The sequence below is a fragment of the Setaria italica genome, chromosome IV (genome assembly GCF_000263155.2).
Source record: "Setaria italica strain Yugu1 chromosome IV, Setaria_italica_v2.0, whole genome shotgun sequence".
NCBI lineage: Eukaryota > Viridiplantae > Streptophyta > Magnoliopsida > Poales > Poaceae > Setaria > Setaria italica.
Window position 1 is genome coordinate 9,771,428 of NC_028453.1, and position 27,592 is coordinate 9,799,019.

At 48.1% G+C, this 27,592-nt stretch overlaps 1 protein-coding gene across 1 annotated transcript; it reads right to left on the reverse strand.

Annotated features, from left to right (window-relative positions):
• Positions 1–1,544: 1,544 nt before the first annotated feature.
• Positions 1,545–3,173, reverse strand: LOC101758654 (anthranilate O-methyltransferase 1). Its single transcript, XM_004965060.1, has 4 exons — positions 3,099–3,173; positions 2,612–3,001; positions 2,116–2,370; positions 1,545–1,904 (listed from the first exon to the last, which is right to left on the reverse strand). The coding sequence occupies exons 1-4, from the start codon at positions 3,171–3,173 to the stop codon at positions 1,545–1,547; spliced, it is 1,080 nt and encodes a 359-aa protein (XP_004965117.1).
• Positions 3,174–27,592: the final 24,419 nt, after the last annotated feature.

Genomic DNA, 27,592 nt, shown 5'->3' on the forward strand with positions numbered 1-27,592 from the left:
ACCGGGCGTGCTAAAAGTGTGTTGGCGCTAAAAGTCAGCTGATTGACCTTCAGCGTCGGACACATGACCCGGGAGAATCTGCTTAGCTCCTGTTCGCATGGCGTGCCAGCCAATCTGACCTGTTGATTGGCAAGGAAGGAAACGTGTCAAATTCCAGGGGTTCCGATCGGCTAAGGTTCGGATCTCAAAAAGCATATCAGCAAATCGACCGATTTGCTATAAAAAGATAATTGGCTATAATACAGCCGACAATCATATAGCGATTGTAAAGAAAACTACTAAAATAAACTAGACAAAGCTACGAAAGCAATACTTGAAATAGATCTAATCAGCTATATGACAATGTGAATGAAAATAACAACAACAAAGCTGACAGTTCAAATCTCAAGCTGGATAACTGATGATAAAACTAGAACAACAGATAAAACCTATAATTCTAGTAAATATCGATAACTGGTGAATAAATCTAAACGAAACGACAGCGATGCGCCCGAAGTTAAAGCTTAGATATTACTCGATAAGCGGAACTTACGAAATCGGCCGGAGATCGTGTCGATGCAGCCCTGCCAACCCGTACGAACTCGTGAAAGAAAAGTATTGGCGAAGTCGCCGACTTGAAAGTAAAGTGCGATGAAAAAGTAGATTTGTTTGTATTGATTGATGTGTTCTTTACAAATCTCTAAAGGCCACTATCTATAGCCAATTACAACCAATTTCCTAACCGACTAGGATCTATTTCTAATCTTAAACGAAAATGAATATTTACAATCACAACTCGTACCGGAGTTGGTTATTATACTCTTGCGGGCCAATCTTTCTTTATCTTCTTCCTCTGATCCACTTTAAGCCCATATTGGCCCAATCGCTCCAGCCTTCTAGTCGGCCGATCTCCAACTCCATCCGCCAAAATAATGTAGCGCCAATCAGCCGATCCCCAACTGTAGCACCAATCGGCTGATTCCCAATCGTGACCTTTTAATCTGCCGCATCGGCCAGTCCTTTCCTTCCTTGATGCCGATTCCATACGTGTCAAAATCTGGCGTCAACAGGTACATATTCTAATTTGTTTTCCATATGTGCATGCGCAGTACGTGAGATTCGAATCCACACTCTCAAACCTTACCCTTAGCATCTCACAAACACAGCACATGTGATAGAGTTAGATATACTTTACTTTTAAAGTAACTGTGGAGGATCATTTAGTACTGGGTCATAACACACCAACCGATACTAAGAGGCTTCTGAGGACCCCTAAATTTGAACTTGGTACTAATATTAGCATTAATACTGAGTCAAAATATCAACGGTACTAACGCATTGAACGAATGGTCGTTTTTCTAGTAGTGATAGTTCAAAGCGTACGATGGGAACACGAACACCTAGAATATTAATATTCTTGTTTTGCAAGAAACATAACATATTAATATACCATGGTAACATCTCAAAATTGCTTTGCGAACAATCAAATTATCATACCACAAAATCAATGAAACTAAAATACACGAAGATAAAGATGGGAAAGATCAATAACATGTGCAGTATGCCTATCTTCTTTGCAAGGACAGGACCATGACTGAGTACTTGGCCTTGTCCCTTTCCAGATACTCTGCTACCTTGCTTGCATATTCTTTGAAGAGGGCATCAAGAATGGATTCACCGAAGTGGCTTACAAAAAGAGTTTCCATCACAGCCCTTATGCACTTTGCGACATTCACCCCACTCTGGATGTTATCTTGCACATTGTCATCTTCGGAGTCGTCATAAGGATCCCAGTTTGATTCAAATAGTTTAATTTCATTGATGTCAAACAGCCCAGTCTGCTTGATAGCTGCCTTCACTTCATCAATGGACGCCCCAAAGATTGGTAGATTGAAGGAGTTCAGTTTATCTTCCTCCACGAGGTCCTTTTACAAGATATATATACATTAAAGTGAGCTTAGTTCCAATATTAACTCTTCTTTCCTCAAAATAAAGCAACCATAGATTTTACTGAAAATAAAGCAACCATTTTTACTGAACTGATTTATAATCGTTTGCATTCTACTCCAAGAATAGTAGTCATACAAATTTTTACATACTGCATACTACTATATTTTTGCATTATAACATATGTACCTTCTCAACAAGAGACTGAAGAGATTGTGCGAGTAGTTCGCAAAGATAGTTCATATTGCCACTGTATAGATCCTCTTCCTTCCTCCCAAGAAAAGTCAGAACCATTTGCCCGCCAACCACTAGTTCATCATACCGCAGCTCAAGGAATAAGATCAAGTCCTTCTGAAATTGCTCTTGGTACAGTTTCACCACAGACAGTGGTGTGGCCTTTGCAATGTAAATGTTTCTCTTGTTGCCGTCTAACCCATCAGGAAGCTGAATGGCATACAGTGCCAATGTTCTTAGCACATTGATGATCAAGAAAGAATATGTACTCCCTCAGTCCCAAATTGTAGGTTATTTTGATATTTTGTAGATTCATAACTTTTACTATGTATCTAGATATAATTGTATATTTAGGTGCACAGCAAACTTTACGAATCTAGAAATGCCAAAACGACTTATAATTTGAAATGGAGGGAGTATAAAACACTAAATTACTCAGCCTGAATTGTACCTGAGAACGCCAATGGAGGCTATAGGATGAGTGAAAGAGATGAACGCTTTGGGAAGGGAAAAGCCTAGTGTAGTAGGACCTGGATAGCCCAGCAATATGGAATGGAAGCCGTCTTTCTCCCTTGTGACATGCTGTAACTGAGCTCTTGAACCGTTCAGCTGATCGGAACACATGGCTGAAGTCGTTGCCCGGCAGATCATTGAGGAAGAATTGGATCTCCGGCACATTATGGCTGCTACTGGCTTTGATCACCTCCGAGAGGAAGATGAGTGTGTTGTCACCCGGACCGCAGCCTAGGTCACAAACCACCAGATTTGGAGGGAGGAGAGCAGAGCAAACTTGTCTCACAGCCTCCTCGAGCACTGATTTAGTCTCGAACAAAGCTTTTTGCTAGGACATACAGACGGAAAAATAGAAAGGTAAGATGGAGAGTACTTTTTATCACGCATGTTTGCTAAGAGAGAAATAGGGAATTCCAGGTACAAACTTGAAGTCTGGAGTTAGTGGTGTAGCTGGTTTCTCCATCTCCTTCCACCATATGGAAGTCACGCTCCATGCTCATGATATGCCTTCCACCAATGGGTTCATCACGTTGTGGAAACTGGAGGGCACCGTGACCCTTCCATATATATGTATTGGAGTACTCCTTCCAACCCAAATTATAGTTCGTTTTAGATTTTCTAGATGCATAGATATTATTATGCATTTAGATATAAAGTATATTTAAATCCATAACAAAATCTATAATTTAAAAGAAGTCAAAACAACCTATGATTTAGAACAGGAAGTACATGATTAAAAAAATAACTTTCCATATATAGGAATGAAGACATGCATGGTGCACCTGCCTACTTTCAGATCAATCGCGGAATCGCCAGATAGGAGCACAGCTCAGTAATAAAGAATGTACTAAACGATTCCACGATCTGACGATACACCCTCACCGAAATCCAGGGTGCTGTCCGGATCTTATCTCCTGGCACCTACGTTTAATTTGATGGTTTTTGTCAGGCATATAGAACTGCGTACCTGGCAGCGATCTGAAAATTTGTCAAAGATCACGAGTTTTAGCCCGATGGCGTCTTACAAGTTGCACAGGCCCATTTAGCCATGTCGGCCGAACCGTGCAGATCACTTCATTTTTGTATTTTATAACGAGGCGTTGTCCAGCTTGCATAATGTAATGGTTCTGTAAGAACATGACCTTATTAGGCTATTGTTTGTAATTTTGGTAGTCATTGAGACTAATGGCTTATCTAGCATATATCTTGTAGGTTTTTTAGGTTCTAAGTATGCAAACCAAACCAAAGCAAGGGCCAAATCATGATATTCAAGTGATCCAAATGATGGTATTTTCTGTATCCAAATGGTGGTATTCAAGTGACCAAGCTACGGTATCTAGGATTATTCTATGATATTCAAGTGTCCAAATGATAGAGTGTTGGTATTACTTAACGTTAAGAATAAATCTGCAAGCGCACGGATATACCGTTGTAGGATTTTACCCGGAGAGTATTAAAGGTATCGTTATTTATATTTTTCCAAAGGATGACATTGGTATTAAAGGATTTACCGGATACATATCCAGGATCATAAGCTTAACTAATAGACCAATGTTCATACAGAGGTAAGCCATGATAATTATATGAGGGTAATGTGACACACATGAGCCAATCTTAAGAATAAAGAATAAAAGAATAAGCTTAAGGTTAGCAAGAGCAAGGCATAAAAGAGGCCCTAATGGAATCTATTTGTACTAGCAAAGGTCATACAAGCACATGATCATAGCTAAGTCTAGGCATACAACATTACGGGGAGAATACCCGTCCCTGGTCTGCCAAGGCAAGGTATCTTTCAGAACTCCTACACTATATCCGTACATGGGGGACTACAGGGATGGACAGGGCTGTCATCACCTACCGCCTACCCCTCAGACCGTGGGGCACAGTCATATTTGATGGATCCCAATGCGCTCGAGCACCATGCTCGTACATGTGATCACTACTCTAGCCCCTCCAGAACCCCGACCATGATGATCGATAGGCATAGAACGAGAGCAAGCCCGAAGGCGCAACGAACCGATGCGGTAACATAGATTCAGCCTGAGCCTATGAGTATAACTTAATAAAGCATAGGACATGGCATAATATACTACTGAAATAGCATAACAACCATACTCTTTAAAGATAGGATACCGACAAGTCGAGTTCAAAGCCATACCGAGACCTGCAGGTTACGTCCCTCAGCCAGCCAACTAGGGGCCGTAGTGTACGGGCAGCCAGGGTGGAGGCTGCCTCCCTGGTAGTGTAACGGCCTCGGACAAAAATCCTTCGCGTTAATCTTAATCCGAGCCCCTGATCACCTGTCTTAGTTTTTCCAAGCCTAAGTGTTCGACCTCCAGCTCTCCCGACCCCTGCAATCCGACCCCTCGCCGTGGTCTCCCCAGTTCCGACCCCGCCGACCCCCAACCCACCGACGGATCTTCCTAAGCCATTGCGCAGCACCGCCCTCCAGTTCAAGCAGTGGACCACCGAAACTGACCGGTGGGCCCACGAGATCTTTTCCCCCAGATCTTCGCAACAAGCGCACTCGAGTTGCATGCCCGCTTCAGTTTTTCCCCGCCGCGTGGCTCAACTCCTCCGACGTCCACCGGTCCGCCTCGTCTTCGGCCCGCGACCGGATGGAATCCCGCGCCCTCCTCCCCAATCGCAGCGGAAGCCCCTCTGCAACCCTTTCTGCAGCACCTCGCCGCCCGCGCCCATCATCACATCGCCAGATCCTGGCCGCAGAGCCCGATGCCACCCGTCTTTTCTGTCACCTCGCCATAGTCGCGCTGCCCGATCTTCGCTACACAACGATTCCTCCTCAGCCAACTCAGACCGCGGCAGCGACAGCTCCTTTTCCCGCCCTGTCAGAAGCCGCCCCGACAATCTGTTGCTCCGCGCTCGCCCGCGCGCCCGCAGCCGCCTGTCTTCTCACCTGTGCACCCTCGATCCTAGCGCCGTTTTCCCGGTCACTTCCATCAGCTCCACCACACGACGACGCCCGCCTCCGCCAAATCTCAACCACCGGCAAACCCACGCCTGCGCCGCCCTGACGCCAGTGCCCACTGACCGCCAGCGTCATCCCCGAAGTCCTGCTCCACCGCCCTCATCGCTCAATCGCCGCCCGGGCAGAGCACTCCATCGCTTCTTCCCCGGCCTTCGCGCCGCTCCCCCTTCCCTCTTCCGCGCAGCTATAAAACGGGATGCGCAAGCCCCGTCGGAGTTTCCCTTGCCCTAGCTGCCATCTCTCTTGCTCCCTGTTCGAGCTCACAGCGCCACCACCTAAGTCTGAGGAACTCTCCTCTCTGCTCAAGCGCCATCATTTTTCTCCAATCCACCAGCCACTGCTTTCAGTGCTGCCAAAGAGCTTGCTTGTGATCCGCAAGAAGCACCGCCGCCGCCGGACATTCTCGCCACCGTCCCAAGCCCTTAGTTCTTCGGCCCAAGCCTCCTCTGTAAGACGAAGGTAGGCTGCCAACCCTTGTTCGCTTCGCCCGACCCCTCTTATCCGCCCGACCCCGGTTCCGTCTCGCCCGACCCTGTCTGTTCCGCCGACCCTTCTCCGCCTCGCCCGAGGGCTCGGCTGTGTCTTTTTCTTTGAACCGAGGGTGTATGTGTAAAACTTGGGGACCTTTCAGCGTTGAGTCTGAGGACCCGTAGTACATCACATCCTCTAGTTTAAGGGTGAGCTCATAAGTTCCTTCCCTCCGACCCTTACCTCTTGATCTCCATCAACTCCATGGAACCTCCCCACCCTCCTGTTTTTTTTGTCGCAAGTTTTTGGGCTCAGGCTTGCAAGTGTTGCTGTTGAAATAACCGTCTATGCTAACCAATGCATTGCATTCGTGTAGAGCTGCGTCTCACCGACGGCTACTACGAGCTGCACCCGGCGCCAGAAGACGAAGCTGTAGCCGAGCTCCTGCCCCCAGAAGCCGAAGCCGCCCAAGCAGAAGAGCAGCTTCCTTCCTTCTCGCTTGAAGGCAAGACCCGGATGCATGAAACCCCTATGTTTTCCAAACTTGCGCATGCCTTCTGCATCTTGTTTGTGCATTTACGTATAGGAGTTGTTTGCAACCCTAGATATAACTTAGATCCCTTGATCTGAACACCAGCTGTTGGACCGAGTAGATGCTTTGCTTAAATAGGAAGCGGTAAAAGCCGAGTGATTTCCTGTCACTCGCGAGTTATAGGAGTTGGTTGAGTTCTCTTCTGTTACAACTATAAGGACGATGGACCGGGCAGGGTTTTAGGTAACTCTTTGGTGGTTGGTTGATCGCCCCGTCTGTCTATGAAACTTGCTAAGGCCCGACAGTGGTGGTGTTCATGATCAAGTGTTTGAAAGTACTAACTTCATACTTATTATGGGATGAGGAAGCCTAGTACCGGATTGAACCTAGACGTGAGCGGTCGCCCCATTGTCCTTGGAACGGAGTTTCCCCTGCGGCCGCACGTGGTGGCAAGTGTGGTCACAGAACGACAGAGGCCGGGTCTGTGGAACCTTGCACCAAAGAAAATGGGCCCGACACGGGTTAGGGAATTGATGGGGAAGGCCGACACAGGAAGCGACCCTCGGTGGTGCGCGGATGTCGTGAGGTTAATTTCACCATGCATGGTTAAAGAACTCGAATCGATTCGTCTGCCTCTCACAGTTTGAGACTGCTTGATCGCTATGCTACCCTGAGTAATGATGGAATCTGATGATAACTTGGTCTCGATGATGTTATATACCCTCTGTTTGGTTCTATGGTTGCTTAGAGTAAGTTGCTAACCTAGACCGGATAATGAACTTAGAACCTGAGCTAAAACTTCGAAAATAAGGATCTACTTAGTGCTTCTTGGCAAACAAACCCCTCAGCCAAAAAGCCTTGCATGTCTAGAAGTGGTGGAGTAGCGTACTCCCTGGCGGTTAAGTCTTGTTGAGCTTAGTAGCTCAGCCTTGTTGTGGCTTTTTCTTTTTCAGGTGAAGTTGCTGCTCCCGAGTCTTCTTCTGTTGGCACTTGGCCGCCCCAACTCCCTCCGGGTTGGATGGTTGAGTGGGATCCCTCCTCGGACGGCGAGGAGAGGGATCACTGACGTCCTGGCTGGCCTCACCAGGGATGTCCGACCCCGACGAAGTAGCTTCCGCTTGCTGTTTTACCTTATGTTGTTTTCTTTTGAACCTTGTAAAACTCTGATGTTGGTTTTATGGCCGAACTAAATGGTTAAGTTGTTTAACTCAATGGACTTGTTGTATTCCCTGGAACCACTCACCTTCGTGTGAGTTTGCTAACTCGGTCCTGTTCAAGTGGTTAAATCGGATGAAATCCGACGGCACTTCGTGTTAACTTGGCTAAGGCATGGGTGTCGCATGTTAGGCGACTTAACCATGTTTAATCAAGCTAATCCGAAGTGGATCCGCCACAGCTGGTACCAGAGCCAGGTTAGCAATACAGAGAACACAACAAGCCCTAACACACTTCTTTGAAAAGATAAAAGTTGCAAGAAACTCTTTGAAAACTGTCTCGTACGATCGTTAAGGATGACTTTAGTGCGAGAGGCCCTAGGGGATTTTGGGGTTGTTTTAGGTGGCTAATATTGATTTGGTTATCTTGCTAACCCTTCCAGCACTTCGCCACGTTTATCATACGTGTGTCGAGTTCCGCATCACGAGTATGCGAAGGTTGATAGGGAGTTCTATTCAAAGAACCCTATCATCGCGGTTGTTTCGCCCACATCTATCATACGTGCACAGGTTCCGTATGTAATCCATACGAAGGTTGGTACGGTTCAATTCCAACGAGCCTATCAGCACGGTTGTTCACCACGTCTATGATACGTGCGCTGATTCCGCATCGCGAGTATGCGAAGGGTTATACGGTTCCATTCAAAGGGAATCTATTTCCACGGTTGAGTGCTATCCATGCAGCCTTGAACGCATGGGTGCCGTTCCTATAGTGAGCTGTAATGTTTGGGAACACTTTCGTGGGTGCTGGCACGAAAGGTTTGTGTGGTGGTGTTTTTCTGCAGGTACACTAACCGCGTTCGCTTAGGAGACGTTGCTAGAACCGACTAGCTATTATAGGGAGAGACGTAATTGTTGCCTTGCCACCGGCACTAACTGCGTAAGACCAAAGTTTTGGCAGTTGTTTTGGTTGAGAACGAGGTAGGCCGTGCATGCGACATAAGCTAAGAATCTGTAAAGTCACCCTCCTCAAAAGCAACCTTGCTCGGAGAAGCTCTTCTTCGGTTCTAAGGATTTCTAGTTCCTCCAGCTTGTTTTTCGGTTAAAAATCTGGATGCTTTCTCTGTCCGACCCCTGACCTTTAGAGTCCATCTCACGTGGTTTTGGTTCTTGGTTCCAGATGGCCACCCTCGGACATGTCCTGTATGTAGCGGATGGCACCTTCCATTCAACGTGTCTACACTTCGAGGGCTTTCCCGCGATCTTGTGGGATACCTTGAAATGGTTCGGGTACCAGTCCCCTGTTGGGATACGAGGTAGGCTACGCTAGCGCAAATCAAAATTTCTACCGCGTATAACCAGGAAGAACTGCCGTATAAGGATCACGGGATTACCACTCGACGCACTACTGGTGCGGAAGATGTAGATATGCGTCGGTGCAGTGAAGACGATCACGTAGTCGTACGTAGTCGATCAACGTAGTCGTACGTAGTCGATCACGTCCAGCAGCTCCTCAGCAGCTCGTCCACGTGCACAGCAAGATCGCCTCCGGTGCCGTGGCTCGTCGTCGGCTCGTCGTGGCTCGTCGGCGGCTCGTCGATGGCTCGTCCAAGTGCTGCAGGCGCAACACCTCCAAGGTATCCACACGTGCAGGGAGGAAGCGTCGCAAGCCGGATTGCTAGATCCGCGAGTTGCAACAGGCGAGGGCGTGGGAGGCGCGGCAGAAGTGTTTCGCAAAAAGGTGTCAAACCCTAGGGCGCCCCCACCCCTCTATTTATAGGGGTTCCTGATGGGCCTCTGGATCCGAGGCCCATTAGTACTCCTAAACCTAATCCAACTCGGATCAGATCCGAATTGGGCTTCCAGCCCCTTAAGTGTGCGACCCTATGGGTTCGGATACGTATAGACATGGTCCGAGTACTCCTACTCGGCCCAATAGTCGGTAGCGGCCTCTAGCAAGACGTGCCAACTCCTATACGCATACGAAGATCATATCAGACGAACCATCACAACATAATATACATGCTATTCCCTTTGCCTCACGATATTTGGTCTAGCTTCAAGCCGACCGCTCTTTCTCGATCCTGTGATTCGGAATCCCTTTGTAGGTTAACTCTTAACCGTACGTAGCATGGCCATGCATTTTCGGATCCGATCACTCGAGGGGCCCAGAGATATCACTCTCAATCAGAGAGGGGCAAATCCCATCTTGATTGACCATGTCTCATAGCATGCTTCTTGACAAACCCGAAAGCTACCTTTATAACTACCCTGTTACGGCGTAGCGTTTGATAGCCCCTAAGTAGGTCGATCCACATCTAGAATACATGCGACAATCTCAGGTCTAAGGACAAAGCGTATATGTTGTTTAAGGAGAGAACTACTTCTCGTGTTGGGTCAGTCCTAACACATGTCTCCACATGTGTCCACATTATTAGTTCAACATCTCCATGTCCATGACTTGTGAAACATAGTCATCAACTAATACATGTGCTAGTCTAATATTCATGTGTGTCCTCACATGAACTCCGACTAGGGACAACTTTAGAATAACCATACAAGTAAAGAGTTTCACATACAATTCACATAATTGCAAATCAATTCAAGTAGCCTTTAATGGATATTCAATGAACACAATATACAAATCATGGATACAAATGGAATATCATCATCTCTATGATTGCCTCTAGGGCATACCTCCAACAGTCTCCCACTTGCACTAGAGTCAATCTAGAAGGTACCTAATACCCATAGCTCTTACATGCGCATCATGCTTAGCCTGCGGGAGTGGTTTTGTCAACGGATCAGAAATGTTCAGATCCGTGTGTATTTTGCATATCTTGATCTCACCCCGGTTAACGAAGTCTCGAATGAGATGAAATCGCCGCATTACGTGTTTGTTCTTCTGGTGGTTCCTTGGCTCCTTTGCTTGCGCAATTGCCCCATTATTATCACAGTAGAGATTCAATGGGCTGGACGCATTCGGGAACACACCAAGCTCAATGAGGAAATTCCTTATCCAAACACCTTCCTTCGCGGCTTCCGAAGCCGCGATGTACTCGGCTTCTGTCGTAGAATCGGCCACCGTCTCCTGCTTGGAACTCTTCCAACTAACAGCACCACCATTTAGCGTGAACACAAATCCTGATTGTGACTTTGAATCGTCTCTGTCGGTTTGGAAACTAGCATCGGTGTAACCTGTTACAACGAGCTCCTCCTGACCTCCATAGACGAGGAACATATCTTTAGTCCTTCTCAAGTACTTAAGAATGTTTTTCACCGCTGTCCAGTGACTCTCACCTGGATCGGATTGGTGTCTACTTGTCATACTTAGCGCATATGAAACATCTGGGCGAGTACTTATCATTGCATACATGATAGATCCAATAGCCGAGGCATATGGCACTCTACTCATGCGATCCCGCTCATCAGCAGTCGAAGGACACTGAGTCTTGCTGAGATGTATGCCATGTGACATAGGCAAGAACCCTTTCTTTGCCTCTTCCATGCTGAACCGCTTCAACACTTTGTCAATGTAAGTATCTTGGCTTAAACCTATAAGCCTTCTCGATCTATCTCTATAGATCTTAATACCCAGAATATATGCCGCTTCCCCTAAGTCCTTCATCGAAAAACTATTTTTCAGTGAAGTCTTTACGGACTCAAGCATAGGAATGTTATTTCCAATCAGTAATATGTCATCCACATATAAGATTAGAAATACTACAGAGCTCCCACTAACCTTCTTGTAAACACAAGACTCTTCTTCGTTCTTGGTGAAGTCAAACCCTTTGACCACTTCATCAAAACGAATATTCCAACTCCTAGATGCTTGCTTCAATCCATAAATGGATCTCTGAAGCTTGCATACCTTTCCAGCATTTTTCGGATCGACAAAACCCTCGGGCTGTATCATATACACGTCCTCAGCTAGGTTTCCATTCAGGAAAGCTGTCTTGACATCCATCTGCCATATCTCATAATCGAAATATGCAGCTATAGCTAGAATAATCCGAATGGACTTAAGCATCACTACGGGCGAGAAGGTCTCATCGTAGTCAACTCCTTGAACTTGTCAAAAACCTTTTGCAACAAGTCGTGCTTTATAGATGTGAACATTTCCATCCATGTCCTTTTTCTTCTTATAGATCCACTTGCACTCTATGGCTTTAACACCATCAGGCGGGTCAACCAAGTTCCAAACTTGATTGTCTCCCATGGACTCTATTTCGGATTGCATGGCACTCTGCCATTTTTCGGAGTCTGGGTCCATCATTGCTTCTGCATATGTCGCAGGCTCATCATTGTCCAACAATAATATTTCCCGCATTTCGCGGAGCCTTGCCGACCTTCGTGGTTGTGGCGGTGCTTCTCTTGCCATGGGTATCTCAACTTGTTCTGCTACGTTAGCATCACTCATTGATTCTTGCCCGATTGGCTCATCTTGAACTTCTTCAAGATGCACTGTCTTTCCACTCTTTTCTCCTTTGAGGAACTCTTTCTCTAGGAAAACCCCGTTCCGAGCGACAAACACTTTGCCTTCTGATCGGTTGTAGAAATAATATCCCAAAGTTTCCTTTGGATATCCCACGAAAATGCACTTATCCGACTTGGGTGTGATCTTGTCCGACTGAAGTCGCTTGACAAACACTTCACATCCCCAAATCTTTAGAAAAGACAAACTAGGAACCTTTCCAGTCCACATCTCATATGGTGTCTTAACTACGGATTTAGATGGTACCCTATTAAGTGTGAAAGCTGCTGTTTCTAGAGCGTATCCCCAAAATGACAACGGTAGGTCCGACTGGCTCATCATTGATCGAACCATGTCTAACAAAGTTCGATTACGTCGCTCGGACACACCGTTTCTCTGAGGTGTTCCAGGCGGCGTAAGTTGTGGAACAATTCCGCAACTCTTTAGATGATTGCTAAACTCGTGGCTCAAATACTCGCCTCCACGATCAGATCGTAAGGCCTTAATTTTCTTGCCACGCTGATTTTCAACTTCATTCTGAAATTCCTTGAACTTTTCAAAGGTCTCAGACTTGTGCCTCATCAAGTAGACATAGCCATATCTACTAAAATCATCAGTGAAAGTTATGAAGTATTGGAATCCTCCTCTAGCCGTCGTGCTCATTGGTCCGCATACATCACTATGTACGAGTTCCAACAAGTCTACTGCTCTCTCAGGAAATCCTGTGAAAGGCGTCTTGGTCATCTTGCCTAGCAAGCAAGCCTCACATGTCTCGTATGATTCAAAATCAAACGAAGTTAGAAGTCCATCAGAATGGAGCTTCTTCATGCGCTTTTCACTTATATGACCCAAACAACAATGCCACAAGTAGGTAGGACTCAAATCATTAGGCCGAGGCCTTTTAGCACTTACATTACAGACAGGTGAACCATCAAGATTTAAAACAAACAATCCATTCACAATGGGTGCAAAAGCCATAAACATATTATTCTTAGAGATCACACAACCATTGTTTTCACTCGCAAATGAATAACCATCCTTCATCAAACATGAAGGAGATAAAATGTTTCGACTTAAACTAGGAACAAAATAACAATTATTCAACTCCATAATAAATCCTGACGGGAGGTGGAGTTGCATCGTCCCGACGGTCAAAGCAGCAACTCTTGCATTATTGCCCACGCGGAAATCAACTTCTCCTCTTTCCACGCTTCTACTTCTTATCATTCCCTGCATCGAATTGCAAATATGAGCAACCGATCCGGTATCAAATACCCAAGAATTAATAACTGTATCAGCGAGAAATATGTTGTCTATAACATTAACAACAAGCGTACCTGAGGTAGAAGTACTCTTACTTCCGCCGTTCTTCAAGGAAGCTAGGTACTGCTTGCAGTTTCTCTTCCAGTGACCAAGTTCATGACAGTAAAAGCACTCTTTATCTGGAGCAGGTCCAGGTCCAGCTTTAACCTTGGGCGGTGGGTTTGGCTTGGACGTTCCAGCCTTGCCCTTCTTCTTCCAAGAATTGCCCTTCTTCTTAAAGCTGGGCTTGTTCTGTATCGCCATCACATGGCTGGTACTAGCGCTTTTCTTTATGTCAGCCTCTGCTGTCTTGAGCATACCACACAGCTCATTCAGACCCTTCTCCGTCCCATGCATATGGTAGTTCGAGATGAAGTTCCCATAGCTAGCCGGAAGAGATGAAAGAATGAAATCAGTGGCCAACTCTTGGCCCAGTGGGAAGCCTAGCTTCTCCAACCGTTGGGTGTAACCAACCATCTTGATCACGTGTGGTCCTACTGCTGCGCCTTCTGCTAGCTTGCTCTCAACAAAGACCTTAGACACATTGAACCTTTCAGTCCTGGCCTGTGTTTGGAACATGTCTCTAAGCGCCACGATCATATCGTGCGCCTCATGGTTTGTTTCAAACTGCATCTGCAGCTCGGGTTCCATGCAAGCAAGCATAAGGCAGCTTACTTCGAGGTTAGCATCACATGCTTTCTTGTAAGCATTCTTAGCAGCAGCGGGTGCATCCTCAGCAGGTTCTTCTGGTAGTGGGTTGTCTAGAACATCTTCCTTTTTCTCAGCCCTGAGAACAATTCTCAGGTTGCGGATCCAATCCGAGTAGTTTGTTCCATTCAACTTGTCCTTCTCAAGGACCGAACGCAAAGCAAAAGATGTGGTGGTGTTGCTAGGTGCCATTTAATCTACAACAAAAGTAATGCAAAATACACTAAGACAAACGTATCCATGATAGAGCAAATTACATTAAACTATTTTAACAGAATCTACTCCCACTAAAATCAATATCCCTCTATTGAAACTTAGTGATTCAGGATCCACAACTAACAAGTCTACTAGTGAGCTTTAGCATCACCGCTAGCAAACGAGGTAGGTCGGTAAGCAACTTTTGCTAATCATATCACATATGACTCCTGTTGTTGGGTGACATCTCTATGTCTCGGCGCCCAACCTTTATGCCCCAAGGTCCTTAACCGTTAAGATGACCTCGTTAAGTTAACCAACCCTTATGCGTGTAAGTGTCCGACACAAACCCGTCTAGTCAAGGAAAACTAGTGGCACCCTAATTTCATAGACCCACCACTAATTGTACAAGACATGGGACGGCGCAAGTTTTAGTTGGGAGGGCATACTAACTTAAACTTTGTGAGGGATCGTTCTACTTCTAACATCACAGCATGCAGAAAGTAAAACATAAAACAGAATAGCATTCACACAGTTGTGACACAGTATGGCCCGTTTTTCTTATGGTGATCTCCATCTCCATAGAACCTGTTCACCATGGTGATCTCCATCTCCATGTTCCATGTGCGCCATCCTCCTGGTGATGAGTCCTCCAAGAACTAGAGCATGCTATTACGCCTAATAGCTAGTAAAGAATCTAGTAATGAAGATTACATAGTTGCTTGGATCATCACAGATTGGTACGCAGACCATTAATTACAATAAAGTGACAACACATATGGCTCCTGCCGTGTTGCCGTACGCGCGACACGCAGGTCACGAATTAGTTACACACATGCATCACATACACAAGGGGGCCATACTGATCACAAGATATATACATACATCCTGCAAAAGAGAGTTAGGCGTCCTAACGTTCCAAACTTGGGAGGCCCGAAACTCCATCTTCCAAGCCGAATTTGGCAAATCTAATTTCGCCGAAAACGGCAAAGCCGTTGAAATTCACGTGTAACTTTTTCTGTAGATCAATTTTCGTATAGAAATCGCCCCGATCCGAGATCGTACCGAAACGTTACGGCTGATTTACCGAAGCATGCGCATACGGCAAAATCCCGACCCCGGCAGTAGATCACATCTACTATTGCACATCTAATGCGCCTGGCGTATGACCCTGGATCTCGATTCGACCAATCATATTGATCTTCCCTCACTGCAACTGGATTTACGTGTATCACTTAACTCCGATGGCGGAAACCGACCGGTAGGAGTATGTCGTTACACTACCATTGCAGCAAGGGCACGAAATCAGGACATAGATCAAACAGAGAACTCGCATATCTCCATATGCACACATCCCGAATCCAAAACTAAGCAGCTAAGGCTCTGATACCACTGTTGGGATACGAGGTAGGCTACGCTAGCGCAAATCAAAATTTCTACCGCGTATAACCAGGAAGAACTGCCGTATAAGGATCACGGGATTACCACTCGACGCACTACTGGTGCGGAAGATGTAGATATGCGTCGGTGCAGTGAAGACGATCACGTAGTCGTACGTAGTCGATCAACGTAGTCGTACGTAGTCGATCACGTCCAGCAGCTCCTCAGCAGCTCGTCCACGTGCACAGCAAGATCGCCTCCGGTGCCGTGGCTCGTCGTCGGCTCGTCGTGGCTCGTCGGCGGCTCGTCGATGGCTCGTCCAAGTGCTGCAGGCGCAACACCTCCAAGGTATCCACACGTGCAGGGAGGAAGCGTTGCAAGCCGGATTGCTAGATCCGCGAGTTGCAACAGGCGAGGGCGTGGGAGGCGCGGCAGAAGTGTTTCGCAAAAAGGTGTCAAACCCTAGGGCGCCCCCACCCCTCTATTTATAGGGGTTCCTGATGGGCCTCTGGATCCGAGGCCCATTAGTACTCCTAAACCTAATCCAACTCGGATCAGATCCGAATTGGGCTTCCAGCCCCTTAAGTGTGCGACCCTATGGGTTCGGATACGTATAGACATGGTCCGAGTACTCCTACTCGGCCCAATAGTCGGTAGCGGCCTCTAGCAAGACGTGCCAACTCCTATACGCATACGAAGATCATATCAGACGAACCATCACAACATAATATACATGCTATTCCCTTTGCCTCACGATATTTGGTCTAGCTTCAAGCCGACCGCTCTTTCTCGATCCTGTGATTCGGAATCCCTTTGTAGGTTAACTCTTAACCGTACGTAGCATGGCCATGCATTTTCGGATCCGATCACTCGAGGGGCCCAGAGATATCACTCTCAATCAGAGAGGGGCAAATCCCATCTTGATTGACCATGTCTCATAGCATGCTTCTTGACAAACCCGAAAGCTACCTTTATAACTACCCTGTTACGGCGTAGCGTTTGATAGCCCCTAAGTAGGTCGATCCACATCTAGAATACATGCGACAATCTCAGGTCTAAGGACAAAGCGTATATGTTGTTTAAGGAGAGAACTACTTCTCGTGTTAGGTCAGTCCTAACACATGTCTCCACATGTGTCCACATTATTAGTTCAACATCTCCATGTCCATGACTTGTGAAACATAGTCATCAACTAATACATGTGCTAGTCTAATATTCATGTGTGTCCTCACATGAACTCCGACTAGGGACAACTTTAGAATAACCATACAAGTAAAGAGTTTCACATACAATTCACATAATTGCAAATCAATTCAAGTAGCCTTTAATGGATATTCAATGAACACAATATACAAATCATGGATACAAATGGAATATCATCATCTCTATGATTGCCTCTAGGGCATACCTCCAACACGGGGCGCCTCCCAGGAGCGGGCGCGGGACGCTCCCTAGGGGTCCAAACGTGCAATGTACAGGCAATAGTACCTCCTCCTCCTGTGCGGCCCGACTGGCCCTCGTTCGGGATATCAGCATACGGTCTTGCCCCGGAAGACACCTGGGAGTCCGCCGCTCTTCAGCTCCTTACTCAATTCTATCAGCTGCACCCACTGGAGGTCACCCTAGACCCCATCGGCCTGTTCCCTGCCAGGAACCGGTTGGACCCGGCGTGGCTCGACCGCGTCGGCAATATCGAGGTGCGGGCCACCACCTACTCTATGGTCACCATCTTCACCAACATCCGGTGTATGTCAGCCCTCTATCGGCTGATCGAGCTCCAAGGACGAGCCATGTCTATCCTTGCTTGGACCGCTGTGGATGCCCAAGGACACCTCCAGGCCGCCAGAAGAGACCTGGTAGGCCAAACATATCAGCTTATCCAACGAGGCGTTCAGATCCATGACATGCAGGACAGAATCTTTGAGCTCGAAGGAGAAGTAGCCGACTTGGTGGACGGCATGATCGAGCTATCGGAGGAAAAGATGGAAATGGAAATGGAGCTGGCGGTTGCCAATGCTCATTTGGACGAGCATCACGCCGAGCTCGATGATATGCACGCCCTCCAGATGCAGCTGGAAGCTCAAGAGGACCCCGAGGAGGTTGAGGAAGCATCCAACATGGACATTGAAGAGGACGACGCCCCTTCTCCTACTCATAGTGTTCCTTTGTAGATGGAGAGTTGCAGGGAACCCATTCTTTTGTTGCACTCCTCGGCAGCCTAAATTTTTGGAAAGTCCTGAAATAGGTTAGCCTTGAGTCGAGTACTCCGTGTGTTGGAACACCTCTGTAAAAAAAAGATCCCAATGAAATCAAATCATGAGTCTGACCTTTAACTCTTTACCAAATGTTGGAATGTTAGACTGAGTGAGTTGTGCTGTGACCACACACGTTGTTTTCTGTGGTCTGTTCAAGTTGGCCGACCCCGGTTCACGAGATCGGATGCGCCCGACCCTTCGAGGCAGTTCTCCGCCTCGCCAGACCCCTTTTTGGTGTGGATCGTTGCCGACCCCTTTTTCTCGGGATGATCGCCTAGCCCGACCCCGTGGCTTAAGTTCGGATGTAAGGGAATTCCAGGAGCCTAGCTATGGATCGCCTGAAGTGGAGTACAAGGCCAAGATAAATGCTAACTAACATGACAATGAGAAGAGTGTACCTCCCTTATGAGGACATGTGTTGCATTATCAGCAAGAGTTGCATCGGAGAATTTAACTTATGCGTTCCATCTGTTGGAGTACTTCTAAGATTATGGATTTAATGGAACATTAACTCTTGCAGATGGCGCATCGCACTAGATCTAGTTCTATGCCCGGCAGCAGCGAGCAAAGACAAGATCTTCCCCCACCCCCGCCCTCGTCTCCACTAGAGGCAATCTTAGCGGCTCAAACCGAGCTACTGAGGCATCTTGTACAAGGACAACAGCAGCAGCCCCATGGGGGAAGGGCTCAGTAGCAATCTCATGTTGTTCGCTATGAGGACTTCTTGGGGATGCAGCCCCCTTTGTTCCAGAAGACACAAGACCCGCTCGATGCAGACGCCTGGGTTCGTACGATTGAATCCAAGTTCGAGCTTCTCACAGCCCCGTGCCCCGACCATAACAAGGCCCGGTTTGCAGCTCAACAGCTGCGTGGTTCCGCCCGGCTCTGGTGGGACCAGTACCATGCTATGTTGCCGGCCGGCCATGTGGTCAGCTGGAATGAGTTCAAGACCGCGTTCAGAGCGCATCACATTCCGAAAGGTCTCCTGGAGCGCAAGCTCAACGAGTTCCTGGCTCTTACCTAGGGAAACCAAGATGTCCTGCACTACGCCCAAGCTTTCAATGATCTGTGCCGTTATGCCGGCTATCATGCGGACACAGACCAGAAGAAGCGGGACAGATTCCGCCGAGGACTAAGTTTGGAGCTCAGAGAGAGGTTGAACCCCATCAAGGTGGATACCTACAACGAGTTGGTCAACTTGGCCATCTCGCAAGAGGATTGCATGCAGGCTCTCAAAGCCGACCAGAAGAGGAAGGCCTCCGTGGCATTTTCGAGCCAGCCAACTCGAAGATTCAGGATGGTTCCTCCACAAGTGCCCAGCCAACCCCAGCAGTCGGGAAGATGGGTTGCCCGACCCCCGCCAGCGACATCACCTCGTTTTCCTGGCTTCCAACCACAGGCGCCCCGGCCGACCCCACCACCACCACCCCGCCCTGCAACTGGTAACCGCTGCTTCACCTGCGGCAATGAAGGGCATTTTGCTAAGGACTGCCCCAGGAACAAAAATCAGCAGCCTGGCCAGAAACCCATGGCGAACAGAGGAAGAAGGCCCAAGGTGCAAGTTCGACAAGGACGGCTCAACTACACCAGCTTGACCGAACTCCCCGAAGGTGCATCAGTGATAACGGGTACTTTCTTTGTCTTAAATCAAGCTGTTGTTGTTTTGTTTGATTCGGGAGCCTCTCATAGCTTCATCGGGAGTAAGACTAGAGAAAGATGTGAGCTGAATGTCGGTCACACTAAAGGATCCTGTGTGATCGCCACTCCGGGAGGAAAGATAGCCTCGGATCAGATCGTTACTCTTGTACCTCTCCAGCTAGGCCAAACTCTTTTTAAGGAAAATCTTATCATCCTTGACTTGGAAGGAATAGATATCATCCTTGGGATGGATTGGATGACCAGACACCAAGTGGTCCTAGATGCAGCTGCCCGGACTCTCTACATCAACTCACCCTTTCATGACAATTCTACCCTACCCTTGAAAAACCCTAAGTCCGCACTTCCTTGTACGTACCCTCTATCGGAAGCCCGGCTAGAAAGCCTCCCTGTTGTCTGTGAGTACCCAGATGTGTTCCCAGAGGACTTGCCTGGCATGCTGCCCAATAGAGATGTGGAGTTTTCCATAGAGTTGATCCCCGGCACCGCTCTGATATCCAAGAGGCCCTATCGGATGCCACCAGCTGAGCTGGCCGAGTTGAAGATCCAGTTGCGTGATTTGTTGGAAAAGGGTTTCATCCGACCCAGTGCATCACCCTAGGGTTGCCCCGCCCTGTTTGTGAAGAAGAAGGATGGCAGTCTACGCATGTGTGTAGACTACCGACCTCTCAATGCGGTGACTATCAAGAACAAGTATCCACTCCCCTGCATTGATGTCTTGTTTGATCAGTTAGCTGGAGCTAGAGTGTTCTCCAAAATCGATCTTCATTCAGGTTATCACCAAATCAAGGTCCGACCATGTGACATCCCTAAGACTGCCTTCTCCACAAGATATGGACTCTACGAGTACCTGGTCATGTCTTTTGGACTCACCAATGCACCCGCATACTTCATGTACCTCATGAACTCGGTATTCATGTCCGAGTTGGACAAGTTTGTAGTGGTGTTCATTGATGATATCCTGGTGTACTCGAAGAGCGAAGAAGAACATGCCAACCATCTTCGCATAGTTCTCCAACGGCTAAGAGACCATCGGCTCTATGCCAAGTTCTCCAAGTGTGAGTTCTGGTTGGATAGTGTCAAGTTCTTGGGACATACTATCTCTAAGAATGGCATAGCCGTCGACCCCAGCAAGGTACAGGAAGTCATAGACTGGAAGCCTCCTGCCTCAGTGCACCAGATCCGAAGTTTCCTTGGACTGGCAGGCTACTATCGGCGTTTCGTACCGGATTTCTCCAAGATAGCTAAGCCGATGACAGAGTTGTTGAAGAAAGAGGTCAGATTTGTGTGGGACGACAAGTGTGAAGAAGCCTTCAAGACCCTGAAGCACTTGCTGACCACAACCCCAGTTTTGGCTCAACCCGACCCCTCTAGGTCATTTGACGTGTACTGTGACGCCTCTGGCACTGGACTTGGGTGTGTTCTTATGCAAGACAACCGAGTCATTGCCTATGCCTCACGAGCGTTACGACCTCATGAGCTGAACTACCCGACCCATGATCTTGAGTTGGCCGTAGTAATCCATGCCTTAAAGATATGGAGACACTATCTGATGGGCACCCACTGCAACATCTACACCGACCACAAGAGCCTCAAGTACATCTTCACTCAAGCCGACCTCAACATGCGCCAAAGGAGATGGTTGGAGTTGATAAAAGACTATGATTTGAAAGTTCACTATCATCCCGGCAAGGCCAATGTGGTGGCCGATGCTCTTAGTCGCAAGACCTTTTGCAACTGCTTGTTGGCAACAATCCTCACCAAGACTTTGTGTCACGAGCTAGGAAAACTTAGTCTGGAAATTGTTCCCCATGGAACCCTCGGCCACATAGCTCTTGAGTCTGTTTTGAAAGACCAGATAAGGTCAGCACAGCTAGAGGATGCGGAAGTGAGACGAATCAAAATGAAGATTTCATTGAAGGATGAAGGGTATAAGCATTTCTGACAGGATGAGACTGGGAAGGTGTATTATGGAAACCGGCTTGTTGTACCATCCGACCCCAACCTTAAGAAGCAGATCCTAGATGAAGCTCATCTCTCCAAGTTCTCAATCCATCCTGGCAGCAATAAGATGTACCATGATCTCCGTCAAACCTTCTGGTGGAGTGGAATGAAGCCGGAAATTGCCCGGTATGTTTCAGAATGTGACACCTGTCAACGTGTCAAAGCTAGCCATCTAAAGGTAGCAGGTACCCTATAGCCCCTACCTATTCCCTCTTGGAAGTGGGAAGACATCAGCATGGACTTCATAATTGGACTGCCCCTTACATCACAACGACATGACTCCATTTGGGTTATAGTGGATCGTCTGACCAAGACCGCCCACTTCCTTCCTGTCCGCACCACCCACACAGTCAAGCAGTATGCAGAGTTGTACCTCGACCGCATAGTTTCCCTACACGGTGTGCCTAAGACGATCATTTCTGATCGAGGAGTTCAGTTTATAGCACGCTTTTAGGAACAGCTACAAGCATCAATGGGCACCAAGCTCATCCGTAGCTCAACCTATCATCCTCAAACCGACGGACAAACCGAAAGAGTCAATCAAATCCTTGAAGACATGTTAAGAGCTTGTGTCACCCACTATGACAAAAACTGGGACAAGTGCCTGCCATTGGCGGAGTTCTCCTACAACAATAGCTACCAAGCTAGTTTGAAGATGGCACCATTTGAAGCATTGTACGGACGGAGATGCCGGACACCATTGAACTGGTCCCAAGCAGGAGAGAGACAAGTTTATGGCCCTGACTTAGTAATAGAAGCCGAAGAACAAGTGAAGATGATTCAAGCAAATCTCAAGGCTGCCTAATCTCGACAGAAGAGTTATTTCGATAGGCGAAGAAGGCCCCTACAGTTTGATATTGGTGATCATGTGTATCTACGAGTTTCCCCAACCAAAGGAGTGCAACGGTTTGGAATAAAAGGGAAATTGGCTCCCCGTTACATTGGCCCGTATGAAGTTGTGGAGATTTGTGGACCCGTGGCCTATCGGATCCAACTCCCAGAACAGCTATCGGCCATACACGACGTTTTCCATGTGTCTCAGCTGAAGAAATGTGTCCAAGTCCCAACCGAGATCTTGGAACAAGGACAGCTTCAAATCGAGCCTGACCTGACCTATGCAGAGTATCCGGCCAAGGTCCTTGACTAGAAAGAAAGGCATACCCGGCGCCAAATGGTCAAAATGTACAAGATCCTCTGGAGGAACCACACGGAGGATGAAGCAACGTGGGAAACAGAAGAGTACTTGAACAAGCACTTTCCCGGTTTTATTTCCAGCCAAGGAGGTAAAGGCTTCACACCCCACCGGTTACATCTACATCCGAATCTCGGGGCGAGATTCTTTTTAAGGGGGTAAGGCTGTAACGGCCTCGGACAAAAATCCTTCGTGTCAATCTTAATCCGAGCCCCTGATCACCTGTCTTAGTTTTTCCAAGCCTAAGTGTTCAACCTCCAGCTCTCCCGACCCCTGCGATCTGACCCCTCGCCATGGTCTCCCCAGTTCCGACCCCGCCGACCCCCAACCCACCGACGGATCTTCCTAAGCCATTCCGCAGCATTGCCCTCCAGCTCGAGCAGTGGACCACCGAAACTGATCGGTAGGCCCACGAGATCTTTTCCCCCAGATCTCCTGCAACAGGCGCACTCGAGTTGCATGCCCGCTTCAGTTTTTCCCCGCCGCGTGGCTCAACTCCTCCGACGTCCGCCGCTCCGCCTCGTCTTCGATCCGCGACCGGATGGAATTCCGCGCCCTCCTCCCCAATCGCAGCGGAAGCCCCTCTACAACCCTTTCTGCAGCACCTCGCCGCCCGCGCCCATCATCACATTGCCAGATCCCGGCCGCAGAGCCCGATGCCGCCCGTCTTTTCCATCACCTCGCCACAGTCGCGTCGCCCGGTCTTCGCTACACAACGATTCCTCCTCAGCCAACCTAGACCGCGGCAGTGACAGCTCCTTTTCCCGCCCTGTCAGAAGCCGCCCCGATAATCTGTTGCTCCGCGCTCGCCCGCGCGCCCGCAGCCGCCTGTCTTCTCACCTGTGTGCCCTTGATCCTAGCACCATTTTCCCGGTCACTTCCATCAGCTCCGCCGCACGATGACGCCCGCCTCCGCCAAATCTCAACCACCGGCAAACCCGCGCCTGCGCCGCCCTGACACCAGTGCCCAATGACCGCCGGTGTCATCCCCAAAGTCCTGCTCCACCACCCTCGTCGCTCAATCGCCGCCCGGGTAGAGCACTCCATCGCTTCTTCCCCGGCCTTCGCGCCTCTCCCCCTTCCCTCTTCCGCGCAGCTATAAAACGGGATGCGCAAGCCCCGCCGGAGTTTCCCTTGCCCTAGCTGCCATCTCTCTTGCTCCCTGTTCGAGCTCACAGCGCCACCACCTAAGTCTGAGGAACTCTCCTCTCTGCTCAAGCGCCATCGTTTTTCTCCAATCCACCAGCCACTGCTTTCAGTGCTGCCAAAGAGCTTGCTTGTGATCCGCAAGAAGCACCGCCGCCGTCGGACATTCTCGCCGCCGTCCGAAGCCCTTAGTTCTTCCGCCCAAGCCTTCTCTGTAAGACGAAGGTAGGCTGCCGACCCTTGTTCGCTTCGCCCGACCCCTCTTATCCGCCCGACCCCGGTTCCGTCTCGCCCGACCCTGTCTGTTCCGCCGACCCTTCTCCACCTCGCCCGAGGGCTCGGCTGTGTCTTTTTCTTTGAACCGAGGGTGTATGTGTAAAACTTGGGGACCTTTCAGCGTTGAGTCTGAGGACCCCCAGTACATCACATCCTCTAGTTTAAGGGTCAGCTCATAAGTTCCTTCCCTCGGACCCTTACCTCTTGATCTCCATCAACTCCATTGAACCTCCCCACCCTCTTGTTTTTTTTGTCGCAAGTTTCTGGGCTCAGGCTTGCAAGTGTTGCTATTGAAATAACCGTCTATGCTAACCAATGCATTGCATTTGTGTAGAGCTGCGTCTCGCCGACGGCTACTATGAGCTGCACCCGACGCAAGAAGACGAAGCTGTAGCCGAGCTCCTGCCCCCAGAAGCCGAAGCCGCCCAAGCAGAAGAGCAGCTTCCTTCCTTCTCACTTGAAGGCAAGCCCCGGATGCATGAAACCCCTATGTTTTCCAAACTTGCGCATGCCTTCTGCATCTTGTTTGTGCATTTACGTATAGGAGTTGTTTGCAACCCTAGATATATAACTTAGATCCCTTGATCTGAACACCAGCTGTTGGACCGAGTAGATGCTTTGCTTAAATAGGAAGCGGTAAAAGCCGAGTGATTTCCTGTCACTCGCGAGTTATAGGAGTTGGTTGAGTTCTCTTCTGTTACAACTATAAGGATGATGGACCGGGCAGGGTTTTGGGTAACTCTTTGGTGGTTGGTTGATCGCCCCGTCTGTCTATGAAACTTGCTAAGGCCCGACAGTGGTGGTGTTCATGATCAAGTGTTTGAAAGTACTAACTTCATACTTATTATGGGATGAGGAAGCCTAGTACCGGATTGAACCTAGACGTGAGCGGTCGCCCCATTGTCCTTGGAACGGAGTTTCCCCTGCGGGCGCACGTGGTGGCAAGTGTGGTCACAGAACGGCAGAGGCCGGGTCTGTGGAACCTTGCACCAAAGGAAATGGGCCCGACATGGGTTAGGGAATTAATGGGGAAGGCTGACACAGGAAGCGACCCTCGGTGGTGCGCGGATGTCGTGAGGTTAGGTTCACCATGCATGGTTAAAGAACTCGAATCGATTCGTCTGCCTCTCACAGTTTGAGACTGCTTGATCGCTATGCTACCCTGAGTAATGATGGAATCTGATGATAACTTGGTCTCGATGATGTTATATACCCTCTATTTGGTTCTATGGTTGCTTAGAGTATGTTGCTAACCTAGACCGGATAATGAACTTAGAACCTGAGCTAAAACTTCAAAAATAAGGATCTACTTAGTGCTTCTTGGCAAACAAACCCCTCTGCCAAAAAGCCTTGCATGTCTAGAAGTGGTGGAGTAGCGTACTCTCTGGCGGTTAAGTCTTGTTGAGCTTAGTAGCTTAGCCTTGTTGTGGCTTTTTCTTTTTCAGGTGAAGTTGCTGCTCCCGAGTCTTCTTCTGTTGGCACTTGGCCGCCCCAACTCCCTCCGGGTTGGACGGTTGAGTGGGATCCCTCCTCGGACGGCGAGGAGAGGGATCACTGACGTCCTGGCTGGCCTCACCAGGGATGTCCGACCCCGATGAAGTAGCTTCCGCTTGCTGTTTTACCTTCTGTTGTTTTCTTTTGAACCTTGTAAAACTCTAATGTTGGTTTTATGGCCGAACTAAATGGTTAAGTTGTTTAACTCAGTGGACTTGTTGTATTCCCTGGAACCACTCACCTTCGTGTGAGTTTGCTAACTCGGTCCTGTTCAAGTGGTTAAATCGGATGAAATCCGACGGCACTTCGTGTTAACTTGGCTAAGGCATGGGTGTCGCATGTTAGGCGACTTAACCATGTTTAATCAAGCTAATCCGAAGTGGATCCGCCACAGCTAGGCTCATGTCGGAGTCGCGCAGGGCCCTTCCATGGCCAGCAGTGACCCACCTCCACGCCCATCGCCCCCTTCTATTCTTCCTGCTCCCGCACCAAACTTAGCACCGCCAAGTGAGATTTTTGACCTGCTGATTTTAGATCCAAGCTCGGCGGTGACATCTTTTACTTCCCGTCCGCCTCCTGCACATCCTGATGCGTATGTGGCTCGCTCTCTCATCTCCCTCCCTCTCTCTCATTTGTTTTATGATTTTCCCCTGAATTTCTATACATCCCAATCTAGGGTATGGACCACATGGGGGCTGCTGATCTGCTGCTTGGTTGCAGGCTCATTGAAATTTCTTTAGATCCAAATCAGTTAGTGATAGGTTACTGAAATTTGTGGCTGCATCCTTATGTGTTAATTTGTGACTACATGTTGTGATGGCATCTATCTTCACAACAATCTTTTTCTTGTATCTGTGGTAGATAATACTGATGCTGGAATCTGCGGTTATTTTGGCTCCTGTTGTGCTTATATGATATTCATTTATTTTTTCCAGTGGGAAAGAAGTTTATTTCATAGTGGTATACCTCCTTTTATGTTTATTTAAATGAATTGGCAAAATAGAAAGGGAAGTACAGTGCTAGATATTCAGCATGTTGTGAGTGTTTTCTACTTGTAGCGCCACTTGGAATCCTTTGGAGTTTGAATCTCTTAACTCTGATATGCTCTAGTAGTTTTATCTTGCAGAGAGTATAGACTAAGAGATTAGAGAACTAGAGAATTAGAGATATTAGTAGATTTATCTCTAAACTCTGGTATGCCCTGTATTTGTATTCCTTTTATGTCATATACTCTTCCTCTTCTGATGTTTATCTGGCCATTATGCTTTTCAAACAGGAACCATTCATGATTTGCTTGTGTTTGTGTTTGTTGTAAGCCATTCATTGTCTTGTTGTACAGGTCTATGCAAACGTCTTAGGTGAGGCACCACTGGATGAGCCCATGATTGATCTGAGTTCAAGCACTGCTAGAGAACTGACTTTAGATCCCACCCCCTTTAATCTCGGTTTAATTTCGGCCTAGGAGAAAAGGAGGTGCGCCACGGTAGGCTGGAATGGGGTGCACCTTTACTCTCGGTTCTTTTTTTGCAACCGGGACTACAAGCCACCCTTTAGTCTCGGTTAAAATGGCTAGTTTCCAGGCACCAACGGCGCCACCCTTTACCCCCGGTTGGAGCCACCAACCGGGACAAAAGATCCAACCTTTTGTCCCGGTTGGAGTTACCAACCGGGATAAACATTTTACTCCCGGTCAC

What these genes read in the sequence shown, in the direction of transcription:
- LOC101758654 (XM_004965060.1), bottom strand. Translation starts at nt 3,173, where the DNA reads ATGAGCATGGAGCGTGACTTCCATATGGTGGAAGGAGATGGAGAAACC. An exon ending in CCACTAACTCCAGACTTCAA is followed by an intron (nt 3,002 to 3,098) that starts GTTTGTACCTGG and finishes TGTATGTCCTAG; the next exon opens with CAAAAAGCTTTGTTCGAGAC. An exon ending in TTCAGTCTCTTGTTGAGAAG is followed by an intron (nt 1,905 to 2,115) that starts GTACATATGTTA and finishes ATCTTGTAAAAG; the next exon opens with GACCTCGTGGAGGAAGATAA.